At 45.4% G+C, this 22,080-nt stretch overlaps 1 protein-coding gene across 2 annotated transcripts; it reads left to right on the plus strand.

The window, feature by feature from the left end:
• Nucleotides 1-1,230: 1,230 nt before the first annotated feature.
• On the plus strand, nucleotides 1,231-21,974 carry CTPS1 (CTP synthase 1). 2 transcript variants are annotated; one of them, XM_074161950.1, is made up of 18 exons: nucleotides 1,231-1,361; nucleotides 1,816-1,989; nucleotides 2,441-2,611; nucleotides 3,406-3,506; nucleotides 4,759-4,875; nucleotides 6,283-6,366; nucleotides 6,614-6,694; nucleotides 8,412-8,563; nucleotides 13,275-13,407; nucleotides 14,850-14,938; nucleotides 15,869-15,963; nucleotides 16,481-16,543; nucleotides 17,399-17,442; nucleotides 18,356-18,452; nucleotides 18,728-18,783; nucleotides 18,868-18,964; nucleotides 19,227-19,371; nucleotides 21,656-21,974. In XM_074161950.1, the coding sequence occupies exons 2-18, from the start codon at nucleotides 1,824-1,826 to the stop codon at nucleotides 21,738-21,740; spliced, it is 1,776 nt and encodes a 591-aa protein (XP_074018051.1). In that variant the 5' UTR covers nucleotides 1,231-1,361; nucleotides 1,816-1,823; the 3' UTR covers nucleotides 21,741-21,974. The 2 variants fall into 2 exon arrangements, with proteins under 2 accessions (XP_074018051.1, XP_074018052.1); XM_074161951.1 differs by having other exon boundaries at nucleotides 1,299-1,361; nucleotides 1,812-1,989.
• Nucleotides 21,975-22,080: the final 106 nt, after the last annotated feature.

A 22,080-nucleotide genomic window follows, 5' to 3' on the forward strand; every position in this document is an offset into this window, starting at 1 on the left:
GAATCGTGACAGGACAGACGGAAAGGCTGCAGCGCTGAGGATGAGGAGCACAGTGACACTCACCAAAGCAAGAAGTGATGCTCTTCAAACCGTGGGGACCTCACTGCAAGGAAGATGTGTGACAGAGAAAGGAAAGTAGGATAAAATAGAAGGAGATAAACAGCTTGAGGCAGCATTAAGTATTATCACAAAACCAAGACATCTAGTAATTTATTTCTTAAGACTGTACTTCCACGTACAAATCACATTTACCATAGACAAATGGGGTGATTAAGACATACATAAACCAACTTATTATTCCACATAAAAAATCTGTGAGAACATTTTGGATAACTTATGACCAGGTGAAACTGGGCAAGAGGCAAATGTGTGCAGAGCATCTGGAGAGGTTTCCCGACACTGCAACGGATCGGTCTGTCCGAGAGTCAAGAGAAATCCCTCCACTCAAGATGCCACCCAACATGCACTGGCATACCGAATATCAAAGCAAAACTCCTTCTCCTATCAGGGTCAGGGCTTTCCTCCATCATCCCCTCCATCTGCTCGGCATATTCCTTTCCCTGCAGGAACCGGCTGCCACATCGTATTCACCAGCTTGTGGACCAATGGAAAATATAGGGGGATTATCACTTGAATGCTAATGACAAATACTGTATTGTCTAAGACTGACCACGCTGTATAAACTTGCCTGCTTTGCTGATAAAGAAGAAACACCTTGCCCCGTGGAAGGTCAGAACTGCTGCAACGCAGGGAGTAAGCAAAGCCGGTGGTAACGGGGGTAACAGGGGAGGCGGCAGGGGGATCCCACCGACTCTAATTAATTAGAGACTGAGCAGATTTATCCCCCCCTCCTCGGGGGACAAGCAGCACAAAAGCAGAAAAGAGCACAAAAGTGACGGGAAAACAACCTTTGCCTGCTATTTTTAGTTCCTTCCAGCCCCGTTTCGCTACCGCCCGGCCCGAAGGGAGGCCAAACCCTCCTCCTGACAGGACCCTGCCGTTCCTCTCCGGCCGCCTCCAGGTCCCCCCGGCCACCACCGAGGTTCGCGGGGCTGCGGGCTGTGCCAGCACCCAGCGCGGTTCCCGAGGGACGGAAGTCACAGGCCGGCCGTGCCCGCCTCCCGCCGGCACCGGGAAGCGGGAAGGTGTCGGGGGCGGGGCGAGGGCGGCCCTTAGCGGGGCTCTGCCCCGCCGGAGCGCGGGAGCCTCCCCGCCCTGCCTCTATCGCGCATGCGCTGCCGCCCCTCGGCGCCTGCGCCCCGCCGCGCGCCGGCCTCATGCGCTGTCCCGCCGAGCCGGCCGGCAGCAGCGCGGCACGCGCACCGACCTACGCCCTCCGCGCGCCGCCCCGGCGGGCACAGGTGAGGGAAGGCGGACGGTACCATGCGGGCGGGCGCGGGGGGACGGTGGGGAGCGGGCGGGACCACAAGGAGGGGACGGGAGGGAGCGGGGGGTGGCGCGGCTAGGGCGGGAATTGCTGGGGGGCAGAGGGAGGACCGGCCCTCACGGACAGGTGGGAATGGCGGGGGGTGGTCGCCGACAAGGGGGAACGGGACAGCTGTCGCCGACAGGAATAGCGGGGGGCGGTCGCTGACAGGGAGGGAATGGCGGGGGGTCGCTGACAGTAATGGCGGGAGGTGGTCGCTGAACGAGAGGTGGCTGGCAGGGGGTCGCTGACAGGAATGGCGGGAGGGGGTCGCTGGCGGGGGGGGTCGCTGACAGGAATGGCGGGGGCCCAGGGCTCCTCCAGGGAGTGGGTCTATCCCCGCCTGCCCGGGGCAGAGCCTTTGCTGAGGCGGTGTCGGTATCAGGCAGCAAGGCAGATGAAGTATATCCTGGTCACCGGCGGGGTGATCTCGGGCATTGGCAAGGGGATCATTGCCAGCAGCATCGGCACCATCCTCAAGTCCTGCGGGCTGCATGTCACCTCCATCAAGATCGACCCCTACATCAACATCGACGCTGGCACCTTCTCCCCGTATGAGCACGGTGAGTGGCCTGACGGGGCTGAGCCGTTGGCAGGCGGCTGGCCCTGGGCTCGGCACCAGGGGCTTCCAAGTGGGTCCCCGGGGCTGGCCTTGCCTAGGAGGAACCATCTCCTTCGCATGGTGGAAGAGTTTGAGTCTGGTCCTGCGTGTGGGACCTGCAGGCTGAGCCCGTTGGTGGCTCTGGGGCTGATCGTGCCACCAGCAAACAGCAGAGATGTGCTGTTTGGGCTGTTATCATTGCTGCCTGGTTGAGGGATTCAGTCCTCAGTGTAGGAGTCCTTTTTGTTGTATAAGGCTTTTAGTTTTATTGGCCACTCCTAAACTTGCTGTAGCAATCAAAGAAGGTGTTTCCTTACTTTGAATTCTAGCTGTCACAAGCAAAACCAACAAATTGCTGATGCATACTGTTTCCCCTTGACATGTGCGCTTGTGCCTTTTCCTGTGTGCCGCAGGGGAGGTGTTTGTGCTGGATGATGGAGGGGAAGTGGACCTGGACCTTGGTAACTATGAGCGCTTCCTTGATATCCGACTCACCAAAGACAACAATCTGACAACTGGGAAGATCTACCAGTATGTCATCAACAAGGAGAGGAAGGGAGACTATCTTGGCAAAACTGTCCAAGGTGACGTGAAGCTTAATTCCTGATGCTTAGAAATATATTTTGTTTTTCTGTCCTGGTTGGATGCTTTTGCATTGCGTCTTAACTTGAGGTGTTTGTTGTACGTTTTGTCATGTTTTTTGTTTATTTTTTAAAAGGATAAGTAGTACCCTACACTACACCTGTACACCAGTGCAGTGTGGTGCGTGCCGTACTGAGTGAGGTTACCTGTAAGCCCCTCAAGGTCTTCCAGTACTCAGCAATATACTGCCTGTTGTTTGGACTGTAGCCGGACTCGGGTCCGACTGTCTAATGTTGCCAGTACTAGGTGTGAACAGACTTCAGACTAATACCCCTGTGGATTATTTGTTAGCTGGTTAAAATGGTTATTGCTTTTGATAACTGTCATGTCAGTAGAAAACCCAAAGGATCTTTGAGGATCAGATCAGTCGGATCCCTTTTTAAGCATTTGCCACAGCTGGTTTGGATAAGGACTTTTACAGACAGTTTAGAACAGAGCAAGTCTCTCTGCTTAGAGCAAAGAACTGTTTGTACTTGAATCTTCCAGCTTAAAGGAAACGTTGCTTACGTGTGTTTAAATTGAGGCAGGATTACATTTCCTGCCAAGGCACTTCTCTTGAAAATCACGGCCAAGAATGATCACTTCAAAAATGCATACTTCTTTAGAGACATGAATCGGTGCTCAAGTTATATGGGAAGCTCTGGCTAGTTATTTTCAGTCATTCGCTCTGTAATGAGTTAGAGGGAGGAATGTGCGTGGGTTGTTGCTTTAACCCTTGCCTGATTTTCTTTTTCAGTTGTTCCCCACATCACGGATGCTATACAAGAATGGGTGATGAGGCAGGCACGAATTCCTGTAGATGAAGATGGCATTGAACCCCAAGTTTGTGTGATTGAGGTTTGTAGCTCTTAAAAAGTGAAAGTAAAAAATAAATATGGTTTTGCTTCTTGTATGCAGTAAACTGAACTGTATGCATATTTTCAATTGTAAAATTTTCTTACAGTAACATTCAACTTTGCACTTTGTTGAGTTAGTTAAAAATCCCCATTGCTAGCCTTGCTTATTCAGTTTAATCTTTTGAATGCCCCGTGAATCCATACATGGAAAGACTTAGGTTTTAGACAGCTATATTCTTGAGATGCTTTGCTCTCTAGCGTAATGTGAATTAGTCTATAGAATGGATTTTCACTCTTAACTTTCTATGCCAAAGTTTGAGTTAATCACACTGTGTCCTCTTCTTCCTCAGTGGGTAGAGGGAGGGTTGGTAGAACACCCTCTGGAAGCAGTTGTCTTTCCTCCTTAGCAGTAACGGGAGCTTTGTAGTGACGAGTTCAAGCACAGGCCTAAAAAAGTGAGTGGCACAAGTTAGTGGTGACAAGCCCCATTTGGTTTCCTGTGCGTTGTGTGGGGTGACCTGCTGCCAGAGGAGACGGAGCACGGCAAAGGCTCTGCCGGTGCTGCTGAGCTGGCTGGTGGGGTGTGCTAATGCAGGAGAGAGGGAGCTTGTCAGAGTGCCCGGGTCATGGTGACTTAGGACTCTCCCTGCAGCTTAAGTGCCAATTCCTGTTCCAGGATTTACAAGCCTGGATCACAGGTACCTCAGAGGCATTCTCTGCAACGCATGGGAGTCTGTCACTGCTCCAAAGAGTGCTTTGTGTCTCTCTTCCTGCACGTGTCCAGAACCACTCTATATAGTTACTAAAACTTAACAGAAATTTTGCTTCTCTGTTCCTGCATGTGTCCAAAACCACTCTATATAAACAGAAATTTTGCTTCTCAGTGCCCCCTAATGTTTGTAAGTGATAATTTTAACACCTAAATCTTTTCCCTGAAGAGAGAATAGAGACAAAGCTAATGTCCCTGGAGAGACAATGGCCATATGAGAAGCTGTTTTTCTTGTGGCGTCTTGATTTTTGGGGAAATCTTAAAGGTAAAATAATAGTTGGGGTAGATTGGAGGCTGTGGAAGTAGTACAAGCAGGTAAATCCTGTTTTTCATCTTGGTGTTGATGATTATTTAGGGAATCAGAGGAAGGTGCTGGGGAGGTGTTTTAGTGTCCTTTTATGTATGTTTTAGTACACGTCAGCATAAAAATTCAGTAGATGATGTTTTGGTACTAACTTTAATTCTAAATGTCTGTCTTTTCTAGCTTGGTGGGACTGTAGGCGATATTGAAAGTATGCCTTTCATCGAAGCTTTCCGCCAGTTCCAGTTCAAAGCCAAAAGAGAGAATTTTTGTAACATTCATGTCAGTCTAGTTCCCCAGGTAAGGACCTAAAATGTTGTAGTGGTCAGGGGCTTCCCCAACCCAAAACTTGCTTTCTAAATATGTATTTCTGAAATGCTATGTCTATAGGGACTGCTAGATTTGTATTTCTATATATAGAAACTTGTGGAAGAAATGCAGAGAATATATGGTTATGTATTCAAAAAGATTTGCAAGAAGTGAGCAGAAACTTTTCGAAGTGTGTAAATATGTAGTAAATAGTTGGGAGTTGCAGCAAATGCAGCTTTGCATCTTTAACTGCTGGTTTTCTTTATGGAATTGTCTCCTAGCTTTTGCAGGTAAACTTGCTTTCTAGGGCTGAAAACTTTCAGTTTCCTTTCATTTGCATAGCCTTTCATTTCTGCAAAGGTAATATAACCTTCAGTGATACAGGCAGCCTTCACAGCCATTTGGACTTACTAATAAGACCATATTCCAAGGTCTTCCTGGCATTCTTTAATATTTCTGTTGCTGTGTGCTCTTTCACCCCAGGCTTACAATAGCTCTAGTTTATGAAATAGGTTGGGTTACTTTTGTAATTTCAAAACGTAATACTGTGTTTTGAAACAATCTGTTTTTTTTTCCCCTTAGACAATATTTTTAATGTGTGTTCTGATCTTTAACAGTAATTTCATAGACTCTCACATCTGATTGCTATGTAAGCCATAGCAATCTGAGTGGCAGTTGCCCTTTGGTTCAGAGGTTCAACTAAGAAAAGGTATTATGAGACAGTGCTATGATAAGAATCAGTTAATTAAGAATCACAGAGAAAACCAAAATATCGTTATTGCTAAGTGGATGAGGTGAACTCTGGTTAACACCAAAAGTATATGAAAGTGTTTTATGCCATATAATGCCTGATACAACCTCTGGCTGCCCTAGTTTTGAAGGCAGGTTACAGTCTTTGCCAAACAAAAACCTCTACTGCAGCAGTCACTGCTGAAGAAAATACTTCCGTGGTCGTGTTAACTATACGAGAGAGCATGAATATTCCTTGTCTTGGAAATGGGTTTGACAGAGCAACTTGATAGAATTACTGAGTGCGGATCAATGTTTGTTCTCTTCTCTTGCTTTCCTTTTTTGTCCAGGCCAGGAGAAAAAAATTAGAAATACAAAATATTAGGTATTTGCAGGGAGCAGTGGATAAAAACCTTAGGATTTCTGTTCTCTCCCTCACTATTATGCACACTTAGTGTATGGACTTGAACTCCAGTTCCTGCCGATTTCTTTCAATCCTTGAAATTAAATTGGTAGCATACAGGGCTATTTAGAGTTCTTGTTAAATGCCTGAGAACTGCGTCAAAGTTTTTCCAGGATGAATAGGGTGGAGAGTCCCAATTAGCCTTAGGAATCATTGCTACATATCATCATGATTTGATATACCAACTTCTGCTCTTCTCTGCCCAGCCAAGCTCTACAGGAGAGCAGAAGACTAAACCCACTCAAAACAGTGTTCGTGAACTCCGAGGTCTTGGTCTCTCCCCAGATCTGGTAAGGTTTGCTGCATGGCTTTGAATTTTCAAATGCAGTACTGGCATATTGCAACAACATTCTAATCTAAATAATGCTTAAGTTGAGAGCTCTTGTTTATTAGCAATATACAAGTAAAAGTAACAGAGTTAGTTTTTTTCCCCAAGTCACAGGGACTGCAGAAAGACAGCTTTTTTTAGAGGTTTATTATATGAATGTCTGAGTACTTCTGTTTTGCTTCACAGCCTTGATGTTGCTGTTCTGTTAGATTGTTTGCAGGTGCTCCACTCCATTGGATACCTCAGTAAAAGAAAAGATTTCCATGTTCTGTCATGTTGAACCAGAACAGGTAAAGATCGCTGTCTGCACTTCCTTGCAATAAATATTCTAGTTGTTTGTCAAATGCTGAGTGGAGTTTTATTTGAGCATAGCACTTTTGTGTTCTAGCCGTGTCTTTTGTTAGCTGCATAATTCATTTGCTGCTTTGTCTTACCTACATTCCTTACACATGTAACCATTACAAAAATAGTCCATTTTATTCCAGCAGCCAGGTTTTCTTATAAGGTAGTTAGTGCAGGCTTAGAGAATTCTATGGAATCCAAGGTATTTTCTGAGTAGCTGTTTTTGATCTTAGTTCTCCTTCCGCATTCCTTCTGTGCATACAGAAGAATGAGATTTTTCAGTATTTAGAGGCCAAACAGCAGTTGCCCAAAATTAGGTTTAAAGGATACATTCATGTATTTCATACACTGCTCTTTTAATGATATTATTCTTCTGCCCAAGATTGCATGAGGAGAGATTGCACAGAAAAGTTGAAATGGTATTTGAGAGAAGCATTGCTTCACTTGAATGTTATGTGACATGCAAAAATTCTGTGTTAGCGTGATTCTTTTTATACTGAGACTACTCTGCATAGCATAGGCTGGGGTAGACCTTGGAAAAGAATCAGACTGTAGGCTAAACACTAGCACTTGCCAATCCAGCTGGAGCTTGAAAAATGTTGTCTTTGTGAGAAAGAGCCTGGAATTGTGAAGTGATACTCAGTCTGTTGAGTCATTTTTATTAGTTTCCTATACAGCAAGATCAAATTGAGTCTTGAGGTTTCACGTATTACATTGAGAATTAGCTGGCAATAGTATCGATGTGTCAGCAGTACAGTATCTACTCTTGTTGGCCAGGAGTTGAAAGTAAGTTGGCACTTTCCAGGAAGTTTAAAGCAATTTTACATAGTTGTGTCTCTGACTGCAGTTGCACTTGAATTGAGAAGTAAATGCTGTTGACTACGAAGGAGGAAAATTTGCAGCCCAGGGGGTTTTACTGGTGCAGAGTTAACTCTGCTTTCATTTGAGTCAGGAGAAATGAGGATTTAAAAATAGTTGTGCCACTATATCTTTGATCCTTACACTACAGTCTCATTCTTGACAGACAGGTGACAGTTGTCCAGAGCCATCTTTCCTTTTCTGCAGAAGCCCATTTCAGTGAACTGGAACCATTGACATAGATATTCCTCATTGACCTAAGAATTCTTTGCTCATAATTGTTTAATCCTAAATTTGATCCTAAAATCCTAAATCCTGTAAAATTTATCACTGTGTTGAGATCATAGATTCCCCTGGGCTTTACTCAAACTGGGAGCCCTGGTTAAGAATGACAGTGGTGGGGAATGGGGAGGCTGGGCTTGTGGGCAGTTTAGCTGTAGTTTCAGCTGGGATTACCAAAAGGGCTGGATCACAGAAGTCTCTTTGAAGTGTTCTTTGAAATTTGCTATGTACTCGCGTAACTTGCACAGCAGCTGCCTTTCTCACTGCTCCATTAGCGTGTTGTAGCCATTCCCAAGGAGCTCTGGTGATCAGTAATACCTGGGAAGTGTTGAAGGATGATCTTTCCAAGTATATGGAAGCTAGTATTAAGGTTATTAATATATTATTATCAACAGATGTTATTTCCTGGAAGTTTAGGTGGTCACACGGCTGTCTGCTAGAGATAGAAGCTCTCTGAATATCTGTCTAAAAATAATTGCACAGGCACTTAGATCTGTTTTAATGACACTCATATTTTATGAACAGGTCATCTGTGTTCATGATGTCTCTTCTATCTACCGGGTCCCTCTGTTGTTAGAGGAGCAGGGAGTTGTTGACTACTTCAGACACAGGCTTGACCTCCCTATTGAGCGGCAGGCCCGGAGGATGCTCATGAAGTGGAAGGAAATGGCAGATAGGTGAGCTGTACCGCGGGGCCTTGCTTGCAGATTAGTTGCTCTTCTTGGTTGGTGGTTATTAGGTGACAAGTGTTACTTCATATTCCTCAGGTGTTCTTATGTGCTCAAATTTTTTTCTTCTTACGTTTTTTTTTAACTACAAAAACGTACTTCCTTCCTAGATGTTTAATAACTGTTTGAAAAAAAATCTTCTTCAACTTGAGAATGCTGTAAGATAATGTTACTGAGTTCCTTATCTTGGGTTGGTAACGTGCTGTCTATGTCAAAACAAGTTTGAGGTAATTAAAAGGTGGACAGTTCTCCCTCCCTTTTTATACAAAAAGACCCAGTGATGTTACAAAGTGTTGAAATCCTTTTGTAGGCGTATGTGTAGGAGTGATCAGGAATGTCAATAAAAATCTATCTTTGGAGTGTGCTTTCAAGCGAGTGAAACAACTATTTCGTAACTGTTCTGTCTGAGATTCCGAGGACACAGTGTTTGTTTTTTTTCTTGTGGGGAATAGATTCCGTGTTCATGGGGAAATTGTGAATTGAGTCTTTTCAGTTGGCACTCAGGCCCTTTCTGAAGCCTTAGATATGTTTGTCCTTATAAGAAATTAATTTTCTAGATGTTTCTCTTTATTTATATGCCCAACACAGGCCACCACTGCCAGTAACATTTCCTTTTGATGGGGAACGCCCTCAGTAACCAGCTCGGTTGAAGGTACTTAATAGGAAGAGGCAACAGGTCAACTCGTGGCTCCGGGACTGGTGTTATTGGCAGGGTTTTGGGTTTTTTGAGCATAGGCAGCTATACAAGACACCTGGCCTGCTGGTGGCAAGTGGGATACACCTGTCCCAGAGGGGGAAAAGAATTTTGGGGCAGGAGTTAGCAGGGCTCATTGGTAGGGCTTTAAACTAGGTATGAGGGGGAAGGGGAACTAACTGGGCCTGTCAGGATTAAACCCAAGGGAAGCACGCCAAGGCTTGAAGGATGCTGGATTAGCGAGGACTCTCGCTTTGTCATTTCATTTGAGAAAAGGGATAGACGTTTAGAAATTTCTGATTGCGAACAATGGGAAAACCCTATCCCGAAAGGGGAAAAGGGTACTAGGCCAGGAGCTAACAAAGCTCATGGACAGAGCTTTAAACTAGAGGTGGAGGGGAAGGGGATAAAACCAGGCCCACTGGTAATGAGCCTGGGGATAAAGGGCCAAGGATGGGGGTGAAATTGGGAGCCCAGCTCAAGTGCATCTACGCTAATGCACGTAGCATGGGCAACAAACAGGATGAGCTGGAAGCCATTGTGCAGCAGGACAGCTATGACATAGTCGCCATCATGGAAATTGGTGGGATGATGGTCACGACTGGAATGCTGCGATGAGTGGCTACAAGCTCTTCAGAAGGAATAGGCAAGGAAGGAGAGGCGGGGGTGTGGCTCTGTACATTTGGGAGTGTTTTGACTGTATAGAGCTAGATTCCAGTGACGACGAAGTTGAGTGTTTATGGGTAAGGATGAAGGGGAAGGCTAACAAGGGGGATTTTGTGCTGGGAGTCTGCTATAGGCCACCCAACCAGGATGAGCAGGTTGATGAAGTATTCTATAAGAGACTGGCTGAAGTCTCGCAATTGCCAGCCCTTGTTCTGGTTGGGGACTTCAACCTACCGGATATCTGCTGGAAATGTAACACAGCAGAGAGCAGGCAGTCTAGGAGTTTCCTTGAGTGTATGTAAGATAACTTCCTGAGACAACTGGTAGGAGAGCCTACCAGGGGAGGTGCCTCGCTGGACCTACTTTTCACAAACAAAGAGGGACTAGTGGGAGATGTGGAGGTCGGAGGCCGTCTTGGGCTTAGCGATCATGAAATGGTCAAGTTTTCAATTCTTAGTGAGGTAAGGAAGGGGGTTAGCAAAACCTCCACCTTGGACTTCCAGAGGGTGGACTTTAGCCTGTTCAGAACCCTGGTTGGGAGGGTCCATTGGGAGATAATCCTGCGGGGCAAAGGGTTCCGGGAAGGCTGGACGCTCTTCAAGAAGGAAATCCTAAAGGCCCAGGAGCAGGCTGTCCCCATGAGACACAAAATTAAAGGGCAGGGAAAATGGCCGGCCTGGTTGAACAGAGAGCTTTTGATGGGACTTAGGGAAAAAAGGAAGGTTTACCACCTTTGGAAGAAGGGACAAGCAACTCGGGAAGAGTACAGAGATCTTGTTAGGTTATACAGAGAAAAAATTAGGAAGGCAAAAGCCCAGCTGGAACTCAACCTGGCCATTAATATAAGGGACAACAAAAAAAGTTTTTATAAATACATCAACAAAAAGAGAGTCAGGGAGAATCTCCATCCCTTCCTGGATGAGGGGGGAAACATTGTGACCAAGGACGAGGAGGAGGCTGAGATACTTAATGCCTTCTTTGCCTCTGTCTTCAATAGTCGGACCAGCTATCCCCAGGGTGTTCAGCCTCCTGGGCTGGAAGATAAGGATGGAGAGCAGAACAACCCCCCTGTAATCCAGGAGGAAGTAGTTAATGATTTGCTTATGCACCTGGACATGCATAAGTCCATGGGGCCGGATGGGATTCACCCAAGGGTACTCAGGGAGCTGGCAGGAGAGCTCACCAAGCCTCTCTCCATTATCTATCAACATTCCTGGTCAACAGGAGAGGTACCAGATGACTGGAGGGTGGCCAATGTGACGCCCATCTACAAGAAGGGCCGGAAGGAGGATCCGGGAAACTATAGGCCTGTCAGTCTGACCTCGGTACCGGGAAATATCATGGAGAGGATCATCTTGAGTGAGCCCTCACGGCAAGTGCAGGGCAGCCAAGGGATCGGGGCCAGCCAGCATGGGTTTATGAAAGGAAGGTCCTGCTTAACCAACTTGATCTCTTTCTATGACTATGTGACCCACCTTCTGGATGTGGGGAAGGCTGTGGACGTTGTCTACCTGGACTTTGGTAAGGCCTTTGACACTGTCTCCCACAGCGTTCTCCTGGAGAAGCTGGTGAATGATGGCATAGACAAGTGTGCTCTTCACTGGGTAAAAAACTGGCTGGATGGCCGTGCCCAGAGAGTTGTAATTAATGGGGTGAAATCCAGTTGGCGGCCGGTCACCAGTGGTGTCCCTCAGGGCTCAGTTTTGGGGCCAGTCTTGTTTAATATCTTTATTGATGATCTGGATAAGGGGACTGAGTGCACCCTCAGTAAGTTCGCAGATGACACCAAGCTAGGTGGGAGTGTTGATCTGCTTGAGGGTCGGCAGGCTCTACAGAGGGACCTGGACAGGTTGGATCAATGGGCCAAGGCCAATGGGATGAGGTTTAATAAGGCCAAGTGATGGGTCCTGCATTTTGGTCACAACAACCCCAGGCAACACTACAGGCTTGGGGAAGAGTGGCTGGAAAGCTGCCCAGCAGAAAAGGACCTGGGGGTGTTGGTAGACAGCCGGCTTCACATGAGCCAGCAGTGTGCCCAGGTGGCCAAGAAGGCCAACGGCATCCTGGCCTGTATCAGGACCAGCGTGGCCAGCAGGAGTAGGGCAGTGATGGTGCCTCTGGACTGGGCACTGGTGAGGCCTCACCTCGAGTGCTGTGTTCAGTTCTGGGCCCCTCACTCCAGGAAGGACATTGAGCTGCTGGAGCGTGTCCAGAGGAGAGCCACCAAGCTGGTGAGGGGTCTGGAGAACAAGTCATAGGAGGAGAGGCTGAGGGAACTGGGCATGTTTAGTTTGGAGAAGAGGAGGCTGAGGGGAGACCTCATTGCCCTCTACAACTGCCTGAAAGGAGGGTGTAGAGAGGTGGGTGTTGGCCTCTTCTCCCAGGGGAATAATGACAGGACCAGAGGAAATGGTCTGAAGTTGGGGCAGGGGAGGTTTAGATTAGCTATCAGGAAGAATTACTTTCCTGAGAGAGTGGTCAGGCACTGGCACAGCCTGCCCAGGGAGGTGGTGGAGTCGCCATCCCTGGAGGTATTTAAGGAACGTGTAGACATGGCACTTCAGGTCATGCTCTAGTGCCTGAGATTGTTGGTTGCGTCTGTTTGTGGGTGGGTGTGGTGTGTGGTTATGGGTGTTTGTTTTGGTTTGGTTTTGGTGTTGTGTTTTGTGGGTTTTTTTGGTAGGTTTTTTTTTTTTTTGTTGGTTGGACTCAATGATCTCAAAGGTCCCTTTCAACCAAGAAAATTCTGTGATCTGTGATACTTAAAAATTCTGAAATAAACTTTAAACAGTCTCTTAGCTGTAGCCAAGAGTGCTGTCAGGTGCTAGGGGTAGAAAGTGCAGGCGGTACAGCCGCAGGACTCTGGAAGTCCTCTCTGTGTTTCTAGCTGCTGAAGTGAGCTCAGTCAGAAGCAGCGTGGGAAGATGCTGTACAGTATAAACATATGCAGAGTTGTGCTTTGATCCTCACTCCTAATAGTTTACTGCAGCCTTTGAGTCTCATACAGCTTCCTGAAAAGACAGTTTGGATCTACTCAAAATGGCTTTTCTGCATAAGGACAGATGAGTTAATTTATACGTGGTTTCTGCAACTTTTTTTTTCTTTCTTCTAATCCTACTTTGATGTTTTTAAGTCGTAATTATTATGAAAGGTCATCGCCTCCAAAGTCGTCATCTCTCTAGTTAGACAGACTTTAAAGAGCCCAACTGTTTATGTTAATTGAAAAACAAAACAGAATGTGATTCTTGTCCCCATTTCCTGTTAACAATGAAATAACACTCGTGTTTTGTTTTTGTTTAGGTATGACCGTCTCCTTGAAACATGTTCCATTGCGCTTGTTGGCAAATACACCAAGTTTTCAGATTCCTACGCGTCTGTCATTAAAGCACTGGAGCATTCTGCACTGGCCATCAACCACAAACTTGACATTAAGGTAGGGGTGTGTGGGGGTGTGTCTAGAAATTTCCCCCCTGTACTCCTTCCACTTACCATGCTACCCATCTTAATTAAGTTTTTCACAAACCCAGAGACAGTAAGGGAGAGTTGATTCAGCCAGTGAACTTTAAAATGGTCTTTGGATTACAGCATCAAAACATCTGCTGTCAGGCACAAAACAGCTTCAAAGCAAACCAGCCTTTCATCCTGTCAGATACAAGGTGTCTGTGTAACTGATGGGAACTCTTCAGTGCTCAGTGTTGCATGCTGAATTGTGGGAGAGCGGTAGATACATTTGAAGAAGGCACTGTTTGCATAATTTCTCTGAGAGCTGTTGGAAGTGATCCTTTTTTTATGTTTGTTGCTGTTATCCTTGTGGTACTTACAGGTTTTATGATGCTTCTGCCTCAGGCTTTATTAAGGTTTTAATGCTGGTTTGGCTGCAAAGGTGCTGTTAAGCCTCTTGGTTGTAGCTAGATGCTCTGAAGAGGTGAAATATCTGTCAGTTGTCAGAAATTTTACTTTCTCTTAAATATACTTTTTAAATGTCCAGTGGTTTCACAATGCCAGTGAGTCATGGAATTAGGTGCTTGGTTTATAACAGCACTGTTCTACGTTTGGGTTACCTTTCAACTTACAAAATCAGTGGAGGAGAAAAGAAGAAAAACAAGTAAGACTGGTGAAGGGTAAACCCTGCACATGCATCTCTGGGTACTTCCTGATAGAGCTGTATTTGTATGGTGCAGAAGGGGAGTGCATTCTGTGAGCCCCGTGCATGGAGATCTTATCTTGGGTTAAAGAAATGCTCTAGCAGTATTCCAAGTTGGGGAGGGGGGGGAAGAGAGAGACAAAAATGGTTGTTCCAAAGGGTTAGCAGACTGGTAGAATGTTCACAGGTTGGGAGATACTGCAATACTGGAGATGAGAAACTGGAAAATTTGCAGGTTTCTCCCATATGTAGCATTGGTCATAACATCCTTTAATTACAACAGCCTGTGTTTTACCATGTCCTATTTGTTCTGCAGTCCCTCTTGAAGATTGTGATGTATATTTGATGAGATAGTGATTTAATTTTTTCTTGCTGTGTGGTTGTTTCTTTCTGCATAGCCCTTTGTTCCCATCTCGCTGTGCTCCAGTAAGACTTCACATTTAGTGAGTTTGGGTCTTATGGACTTTGTGTATGTCACAGCAAAGCTGCAGAGAGGGAAAGAGAAAAAACATGGCTTCTGTTTGTGCATCTGTAATATGAGGTGGGGGAAAGCAGTTTTGCTGACTAGCAGACAGGAAATCAGCCCAGAAAAAACATAAGCAAGTATCCAGTAGGAAACAAATCCAGAGCTATCCAGGAGGAATGATGATATTCTCATTTCATGAGAATTAAGGAGACCCTGCACATTCTTGTGGCAATATCTCATCATCCTTTTTTGGATTTCTTTCCAGTATATTGACTCTGCTGACTTGGAGCCAGATACTTTGCAGGAAGAACCTGTCCGATACCATGAAGCATGGCAGAAGCTGTGTGGTGCTGAGTAAGACTCTTGTACTCTGGCCATTTCTTTGGAGTATGTCTAATAAATTTGCTGCTACTGACAGTTGTGGAATTAAGAGCCTTGCTGGAGACTGTTCTCTTAGAGTGTGCCAATACAGTGCCTGACATTGCCTCAAATACCCCTCAATGGAATTTAGGATAAAATGTAAAATGGAGAGTTGTTAAATCAGTGAGGGAGTTTGTGAAAGGCAGCAGTAAGGGAGATGATGGTGCAGATGGGGATGTGCACAGGCTTAGTGGGGAAACAGGGTGAGGGGAAATAAGGGGAAAGGATAGGTACTGGCAAAGGCTATTTAAAGCCAAAGAGAGAGGACGGAAGGTGTAAATATGGTATAAAGTTCTTTAGGCAGAAAGTGTGAGAAGGGAAAAAGTGTAAGGATGCAGAGGAGTGCCAAGAGTTAGCGCAGGAAACAGGAACAATTTGGTGTGTTAGCCCTCAGGGAAACAGGCTTTGGGCGGTACCAGGAGAATGAAGAAACTCCTGCAGAATTTGGTGTCCTTGTGCCTGTGTCAGGACACACTGCAGCCAGTGGCTTCCTCAGCATGGGCCTGGCTGGGTGACATGTTTGCAAACATGTTTGGTGCAGAGCATGAGGGTCATGCACTGTGAACCATTCTAGTACTGTGACCTCCACCTTAAGTGGAGTTGTATTTGGGATTTCTTGGGAAGGTAAAATGTGCTTTTTATAAAATGTTTCCCTGAAAACTCTGTGACATTTTATGTGGTGGTTCATGTGAAGTTATATGGAAACTGTACTGCAGACAGACCTTGCCACGTAGGGCACTTTAAAGGCCTTTTCAGGACTGAGGTCTTGCAAGTCCAAGATTTTGTGGGAGAGAGGTGGTACGTGGTTGCGGGAAACTGTGCTGGCGAGCCCTACATGAATGGAGTGTTTTCATCCTCATGCAGCGGAGTTCTGGTTCCTGGTGGATTTGGTGTTCGAGGGACAGAAGGCAAAATTCAAGCTATTTCCTGGGCAAGAAAACAGAAAAAACCATTCTTAGGTGAGAAGCATGTTTCTAACTGGTCTGCAACCAGAGCTTTACTGATTTTCATTAGTATCTGGAATGTACAATTTTGAAGAGAATTGGCTGAGGAAGACAATGACCTACACTCATTTTACCTGGGTAACACAGCTGTCATCTGTAGTTAGTGCTGAAGTGGTCAGAGTTGGCTGGGATGTGATGACATCTCCATAATGAGGGGATCACAGTCTCAGAGGAAGCTTCAGAGGAGATTGTGGTGATCTTGGTATGAAGAAATATGTGACTGCATTTAACTGAAATGGACATGGTGAGTGACTGGAAATGTTCCCATCCAGAGTGGATGGGAAAGTGTGGAGTAAAACTTGTCAGAACTACTTAGTGCAGAGTGAAGAGGCCCCTAAATCCAAGTCAAAGTTCTGTCTCATCCAGGTTTTGCTCTGGCTCAGGGCTGCTCCCTGAAGGTGTGTTGCTTTGCGATAATGGCTCAGTGGCCCCTTACCCTGATGTGATCTGTGTTCTGCCTTGCCTCCTGCAGGAGTTTGTTTGGGAATGCAGTTAGCGGTTGTGGAGTTTGCACGCAGTGTTCTTGGTTGGCAAGGTAATTGCACAAACCCCTTCCTGGGTTTTGGTCATTTCTTTGATTGCTTGAGTAATACCTATAATTTTTTTAATACCTGTAATTTTGGATTTTTCATTGATAGGTAGATTTTTTTTTTTTCTAGGCCTGTGAAATCCCCCATCTCCTTTGCTAATTCAAAAGAAAAAGAACAATTTCCTTATCCTATTCAAATAAAAATCAATGGAGTAAGATGTAATGACAGAAAACATTCTGTTGCTTAGAGTGAGGTTCAGCTCCTGAAGAAAATACTTAAGTGGAGTTGTGCCTATGTGTGCTGGACATCTTAAATTTCCATTATAGCCAGTAGGAATGAAGACCAAAAAGCAATTTAGCCGCCCAGGGAGTTGCACCTACTTCAGTGAGTTGAATTGCTTTCTGGGCTTCACTGCTTGAATTGACTCAGTCCCTGTTGTCAAAACTCCTTTTACAGAGTACTAAATTTAATTTCTCAACCTGATTCCACATCTCACTATTAGTGAAGGTAGCGTAAGATGTGTTTCTCAGAGTAGTTTTGCTCCCTTCCTGCTCTCTGGCTTTATTTAAAATATTCTAAGCTGTTGAATGTGTGCTTTTCCTGAGTGACCCTCACTTTCCTCACTGGTTGTCCTAAGGCTGCAACCCGTAGGCAGCTTCAGAAATTGGAATCAAGCAAAGCTGGCAGGGCCCTGTTTGTGCTACCGGGGCTGGGCTGGCAGCTCCCTGCGGGCAATGGCTCCATGCAGGTCAGGTCGCCGCTTGCCAGAAGCGCGGGGATGTACCTGGGGGGAGATCCTGTAAATGCTTGTGATGGTGTAAGGGACTTCGTGTTACTAATGGATGAACCTCGCATTGCAGATGCGAACTCGACAGAATTTGACCCCAAAACTGCTCATCCAGTGGTGAGTTTATGATGACTTGCTTGTAATATCCTTGTTGTGCTAGACTTCTCTGCGCATACCTGGTGGTACAGTTAAGAGCTTGGATTATTACATTTTGTGGCTTTTAAGTCTATCTTCCATCATTTGCTAATCTGAAAAAGAAAATTTCTTTGCCTAGTTAATGTATGGCAGTTGCTGCTTCCTAGAAGATTGCAGTGCTTACTACAGGTGGAACACTAATATTTTTATATTTTCATTTTTAATCACTCTTTTTCAAGAAGCAAGGTGTTTTCTAATAGGTAAAAGGTTCTTAAAGGGCAGTTCAAAAGCTAACTGATTTCACAGAGGAAATGTTAAAGATTGGTGATACCCAGATTCCACTGCATAACTGTTTAATTGTGATCTCAGAAATTAACATAGACAGACATGAATTCCTTGGAACATTTGTGGACAGACACAGCTCCATGTGCCTTGTTGAGGGTCCACCATAATGATTGGCTTCTGCTATAATTTGAAGGGCTGCTCAAAAGGGAAACAGTTTTCAAAAAAAGAGCTTATGAAGTTATTTATCAAAGTATAAGTGATTCTGATTTGGGGGTTTTGTTTCTGTAAATTTGCTTGTTTGTTTGTTTAACATTTAGCTCAGTAAATAGCACATTATTAGTGCCTGGCTTTGACTGAGACCATTTTCTATGCAAAAGCTTCCCAAATACGTGCAAACCTTCCATGTGTTCTGTACAGCCTTTCCTAGAATAACTCTGCTAACTAACCTAGGGTTTTTTTGGGTCTGCCTTGTCAAGCCAATGTTCCTTGGGGTGATGTGCTTGTTTTCTGTAAGGATGTTGTTTTTTCTCCCCCCTTTAACGTTTCAGAGTCTGCCCACGACTGTTATTCCTCCCTCATTCTCACCTCCTTCTCTGAATGCGTTCTGCAGGTCATAGACATGCCAGAACATAATCCTGGGCAAATGGGCGGGACCATGAGGCTTGGCAAGAGAAGAACACTCTTCCAAACCAAGAATTCAATCATGAGTAAGGCATTTCTTACCTCTTTTGGAAGCGTTTCCTGGGAATGACATACATTTGTGGTGGGTATGGGGAAGGGAGACCTGGGAATGTCAAAGCATCCTTGAATGGTCGATATTTGCAGACTTTGTTCTGGTAGTGAAATGGAGATCAATTAATTTGGTCCCCTTGAGAAGTGGCAGATTCTGATGGATGCTCTTCATATGAACTTGTTAAAACTTGCCAAACATCACATGAACTGTTTGGTGTTTGCTCTAAGAAGTGTCTTTCTTTTGGTGCAGGGAAGCTGTATGGAGATCATGATTTCTTGGAAGAGAGACATAGACACAGATTTGAGGTAAAAATGCTATTGTAGGTGTTAAGCTTTTTTGTGTAATCCAAACACAAGAGATCATGGGTTTTCTTGCTTCTGGTCTTCTAGGTCAATCCAGAATTGAAAAAGTGTTTTGAAGAGCAAGGTTTGAAGTTTGTAGGCCAGGATGAGGAGGGAGAGCGAATGGAAGTGGTTGAGTTGGAAGGTCAGTACTTAAGCAATTAGTTTGTGGGTGTAGGTATTTACAAAGGAAAGTGTTCAGAGGGTAATTGAGGAGGTTTTTGTGTGACCAGTCCACGCTCTCTCGGAATTACACTAAAGAATCCCATGTGGCTGTCCATTTAGGGCAGGATAGAAACAACACTTCTTCCCCATCGTCAGACTTCAGTGCGATTAGTGCTTTCAGCTGCAGTTGAGCTGCAGGCTTCAGAGACTTGGCACTAATATTTTCTGTTTCTTTCTCTTAGACCATCCTTTCTTTGTTGGTGTTCAGTATCACCCTGAATTCCTCTCAAGACCAATTAAGCCATCCCCCCCGTACTTTGGCCTCCTCTTGGCATCTGCAGGAAGACTCACACATTATCTACAAAAGGGCTGCAGGCTGTCGCCCAGGTAGGTTGAAGGAAGACAGCAGTCAGACCTTTCACAGGGCAGTGCTTTTTCCTATGGGATAAACTGGAGAATCCTCTTGGCACAGTTACTGCGAGGTAACTAGCGGGTATTTGCAGCACCTCTTCTTTCCACTCTTTCTTTGAAACCTCTTGTCTTATATTTTAAGATTGATTGTGGTGATAGAGCTGTCCTGCTGGGAGGTCCTGGCTTCAGGGAGCGTTAACTGCAGCCTTGTGCTGACACTCAGAGGCATTGGGGAAGCTGCAGCTGGGCCTGCTCTTCTGGGTGATTGGAGACCTGCTGGGGTTTTCCCCATGATCCTTGTACAAGTCCTAGGTATAGGCTGGTCCTTAAGAAACTTGTTCCTGTTGCTAGTTTAAAGAATGGGCCTTGGTGGTTGCAGCTTCATTTTTTTCCGCTGACTTAAACTTTCTTTTTTCTCAGTTTGCAAAGAAACTTATGTTTCGGGTAGACTTAATGGCACATTTACTTCCTTCTGCTGCTCCCGAACGTGCTGCAGTTCTGCTCAGCAGACGTGGCAATATGCGACAAATAAACATCACTTTGGTGGTGACCCATTTTCCTCCTTACAGAAGAGAACACAGAGGATTTGCTTGTGTAGCCGGAGTGCTAACATCCACTAAACAAAAAACCCCAAACTAAATGCAGAATAGAAATAGTACTAAATGTATTAAACTAAATCAATGCAAAAAGGAAAGTATTGGCCTTTCTGGGTCTAGCTGTGATGCATCTGCACCGCAGGAATTCCTGTGTTGCTGTCTGGACAACGGCTGTCAGTTGTGCTCTGACTGATCTGCTCTGAGGGGAGTTTGTGTGCGAAGATGCCTCCTGTCAATGCTTCCAAGGGCTGAGGGATGTTTTAATTTCCTGCTTTTGTACATTTGAGTTTGAAATGGCTTTTCATGGCAGAGGAGCTGAAGTTTCCTCTGTACTGCAGCATCCTAAGTTAGTATTACCTGCTGTTGGAGTCTTTTGTGATTGTGGTTACAAACTGTCTCATGGTTTAGCATATAATCTAAAAATACTGGTGGCAGTTATAGGCCAGCCTGTACTCCCAGTTATTCCTGTGCCCTTGTAACTCTCATCACCTTTTCAGACAAGTCTCATCATTGCACCCCCATGGGGTTTGCAGGTGACACCAAACTGAGGGGAACAGAGTACATGTTTGAGGATAGGATTGCTGTTTGGGGGGACCTGGGCTGGAGGAGTGGGCCCACAGGAGCCTGATGAGGTTTAACACCGGCCGGGGGCTGAGTAGCCGGGGAGCAGCTCTGCTGGTGGGGTCTCGGGGAACAGCAAACTGAGCATCAGCAGCGTGTGCTGGCAGCGAAGGAAGGACAAGCAGTGTCCGGGGCTGTTAGCACAGCCAGCAGATGGAGAGGAGTGACTATCTCTCTTTACTTGGCATTTGTTAGACCACATCTAGAATATTCTGTGTGGTTTAGGGTCACCCAGACAAGTAAAAAATCAATAAATTGGAGAGAGTTTAGTGGAGGGCTACTAGACGGCCAGGAGACTGAAATAGTTGCCCAGTGAGGAGAGGCCAAAGGAGGTAGGCTTGTTGAGCCTGGAGAAGGGAAGGCTTTATGGGGCACCTAAGAGCAGCCTGTCAGCACCTACAGAAACGTTAGCAAGAACATGAAAACAGGATCTTTACAGAAATGAGTGGTGGGAGGAGGAAACACAATGGATATAAATTGAAATAAGGGAGGTTCTGATGGGATATAAAGAAAATCGTTTTCCTTATTGGATCAGTCATGCACTGGGGAAAGTTACCCAGAAGAGCTGCACAGTCTCTGTCCTTGGAGGATTTCAGAGTATGACGGGATAAAGCCCTGGGCAGCCGTGTCTGGTCTGATGGCTGTCCCTGCGGTGGGGCTGTCCTGGGCTTCCTTCCCATCGGAATTATTCTGTGAATCTGAAAAAAGCTGTTTAATGGGTTAAATGCAACCAGCTGTTACTGGGAAGCTGAAACAGAATGGGTTATGGGTGGCTAACCAGTCTCCTATTTCCCGGTTAATGAATTTCATTTAGAATAACTTTGCCTTATAAAACGCCTATTATATCTATAATCACTTTCATTCACAAACCTTAAAATTGGTGATGACTCAGCCCTATTTCCAAAGGGACAGCTATTCTAGGAATTTTGTGTGCTCTGCTTTTCAGCCTCAGCTGGCAGTGCTTACTACCAAACCCTGCTAATTCCTGATGCAAATCTAGGTCTGTAAAACTTGGTAAAACAAAATCTTTCTGAATTCTGCAGGGACACGTACAGCGACAGAAGTGGCAGCAGCTCGCCTGACTTGGAGATAACAGAGCTGAAATTTCCATCAGTAAATCATGACTGATTCCTGGTAACTCCTAATAACCTCAACCTCTTTCCTTATGGAAAATATTCCTTGCCTGGTCTTTCCTCGTGGCATCTGAATGTTTCACATCAGTTGGTAGAAAACTGGCACCCCATGAAAAGTGCTGGTACTCACACACATGTTGCAGCTGTGCTGAGGGATGTGTAATATGTCGTGTCTGTGTAACAGATGTGGGTGGGCATTTCCTTAGCAAATGGACACATAATAAAGTATAAAAATACATGTGGGAGTGTGAGATGAAATTCAACTGAAGAAAAAGCACAAATACAGCACACGTTCCTGAAAATGGAGGCAAAGCTGAGCAAGGGGGTACTGGATT

The sequence above is a fragment of the Numenius arquata genome, chromosome 21 (assembly GCF_964106895.1).
Source record: "Numenius arquata chromosome 21, bNumArq3.hap1.1, whole genome shotgun sequence".
NCBI classification, from domain to species: domain Eukaryota; kingdom Metazoa; phylum Chordata; class Aves; order Charadriiformes; family Scolopacidae; genus Numenius; species Numenius arquata.

What these genes read in the sequence shown, in the direction of transcription:
- CTPS1 (XM_074161950.1), top strand. Translation starts at nt 1,824, where the DNA reads ATGAAGTATATCCTGGTCACCGGCGGGGTGATCTCGGGCATTGGCAAG. An exon ending in AACCAAGAATTCAATCATGA is followed by an intron (nt 18,453 to 18,727) that starts GTAAGGCATTTC and finishes CTTTTGGTGCAG; the next exon opens with GGAAGCTGTATGGAGATCAT. An exon ending in GACATAGACACAGATTTGAG is followed by an intron (nt 18,784 to 18,867) that starts GTAAAAATGCTA and finishes CTGGTCTTCTAG; the next exon opens with GTCAATCCAGAATTGAAAAA.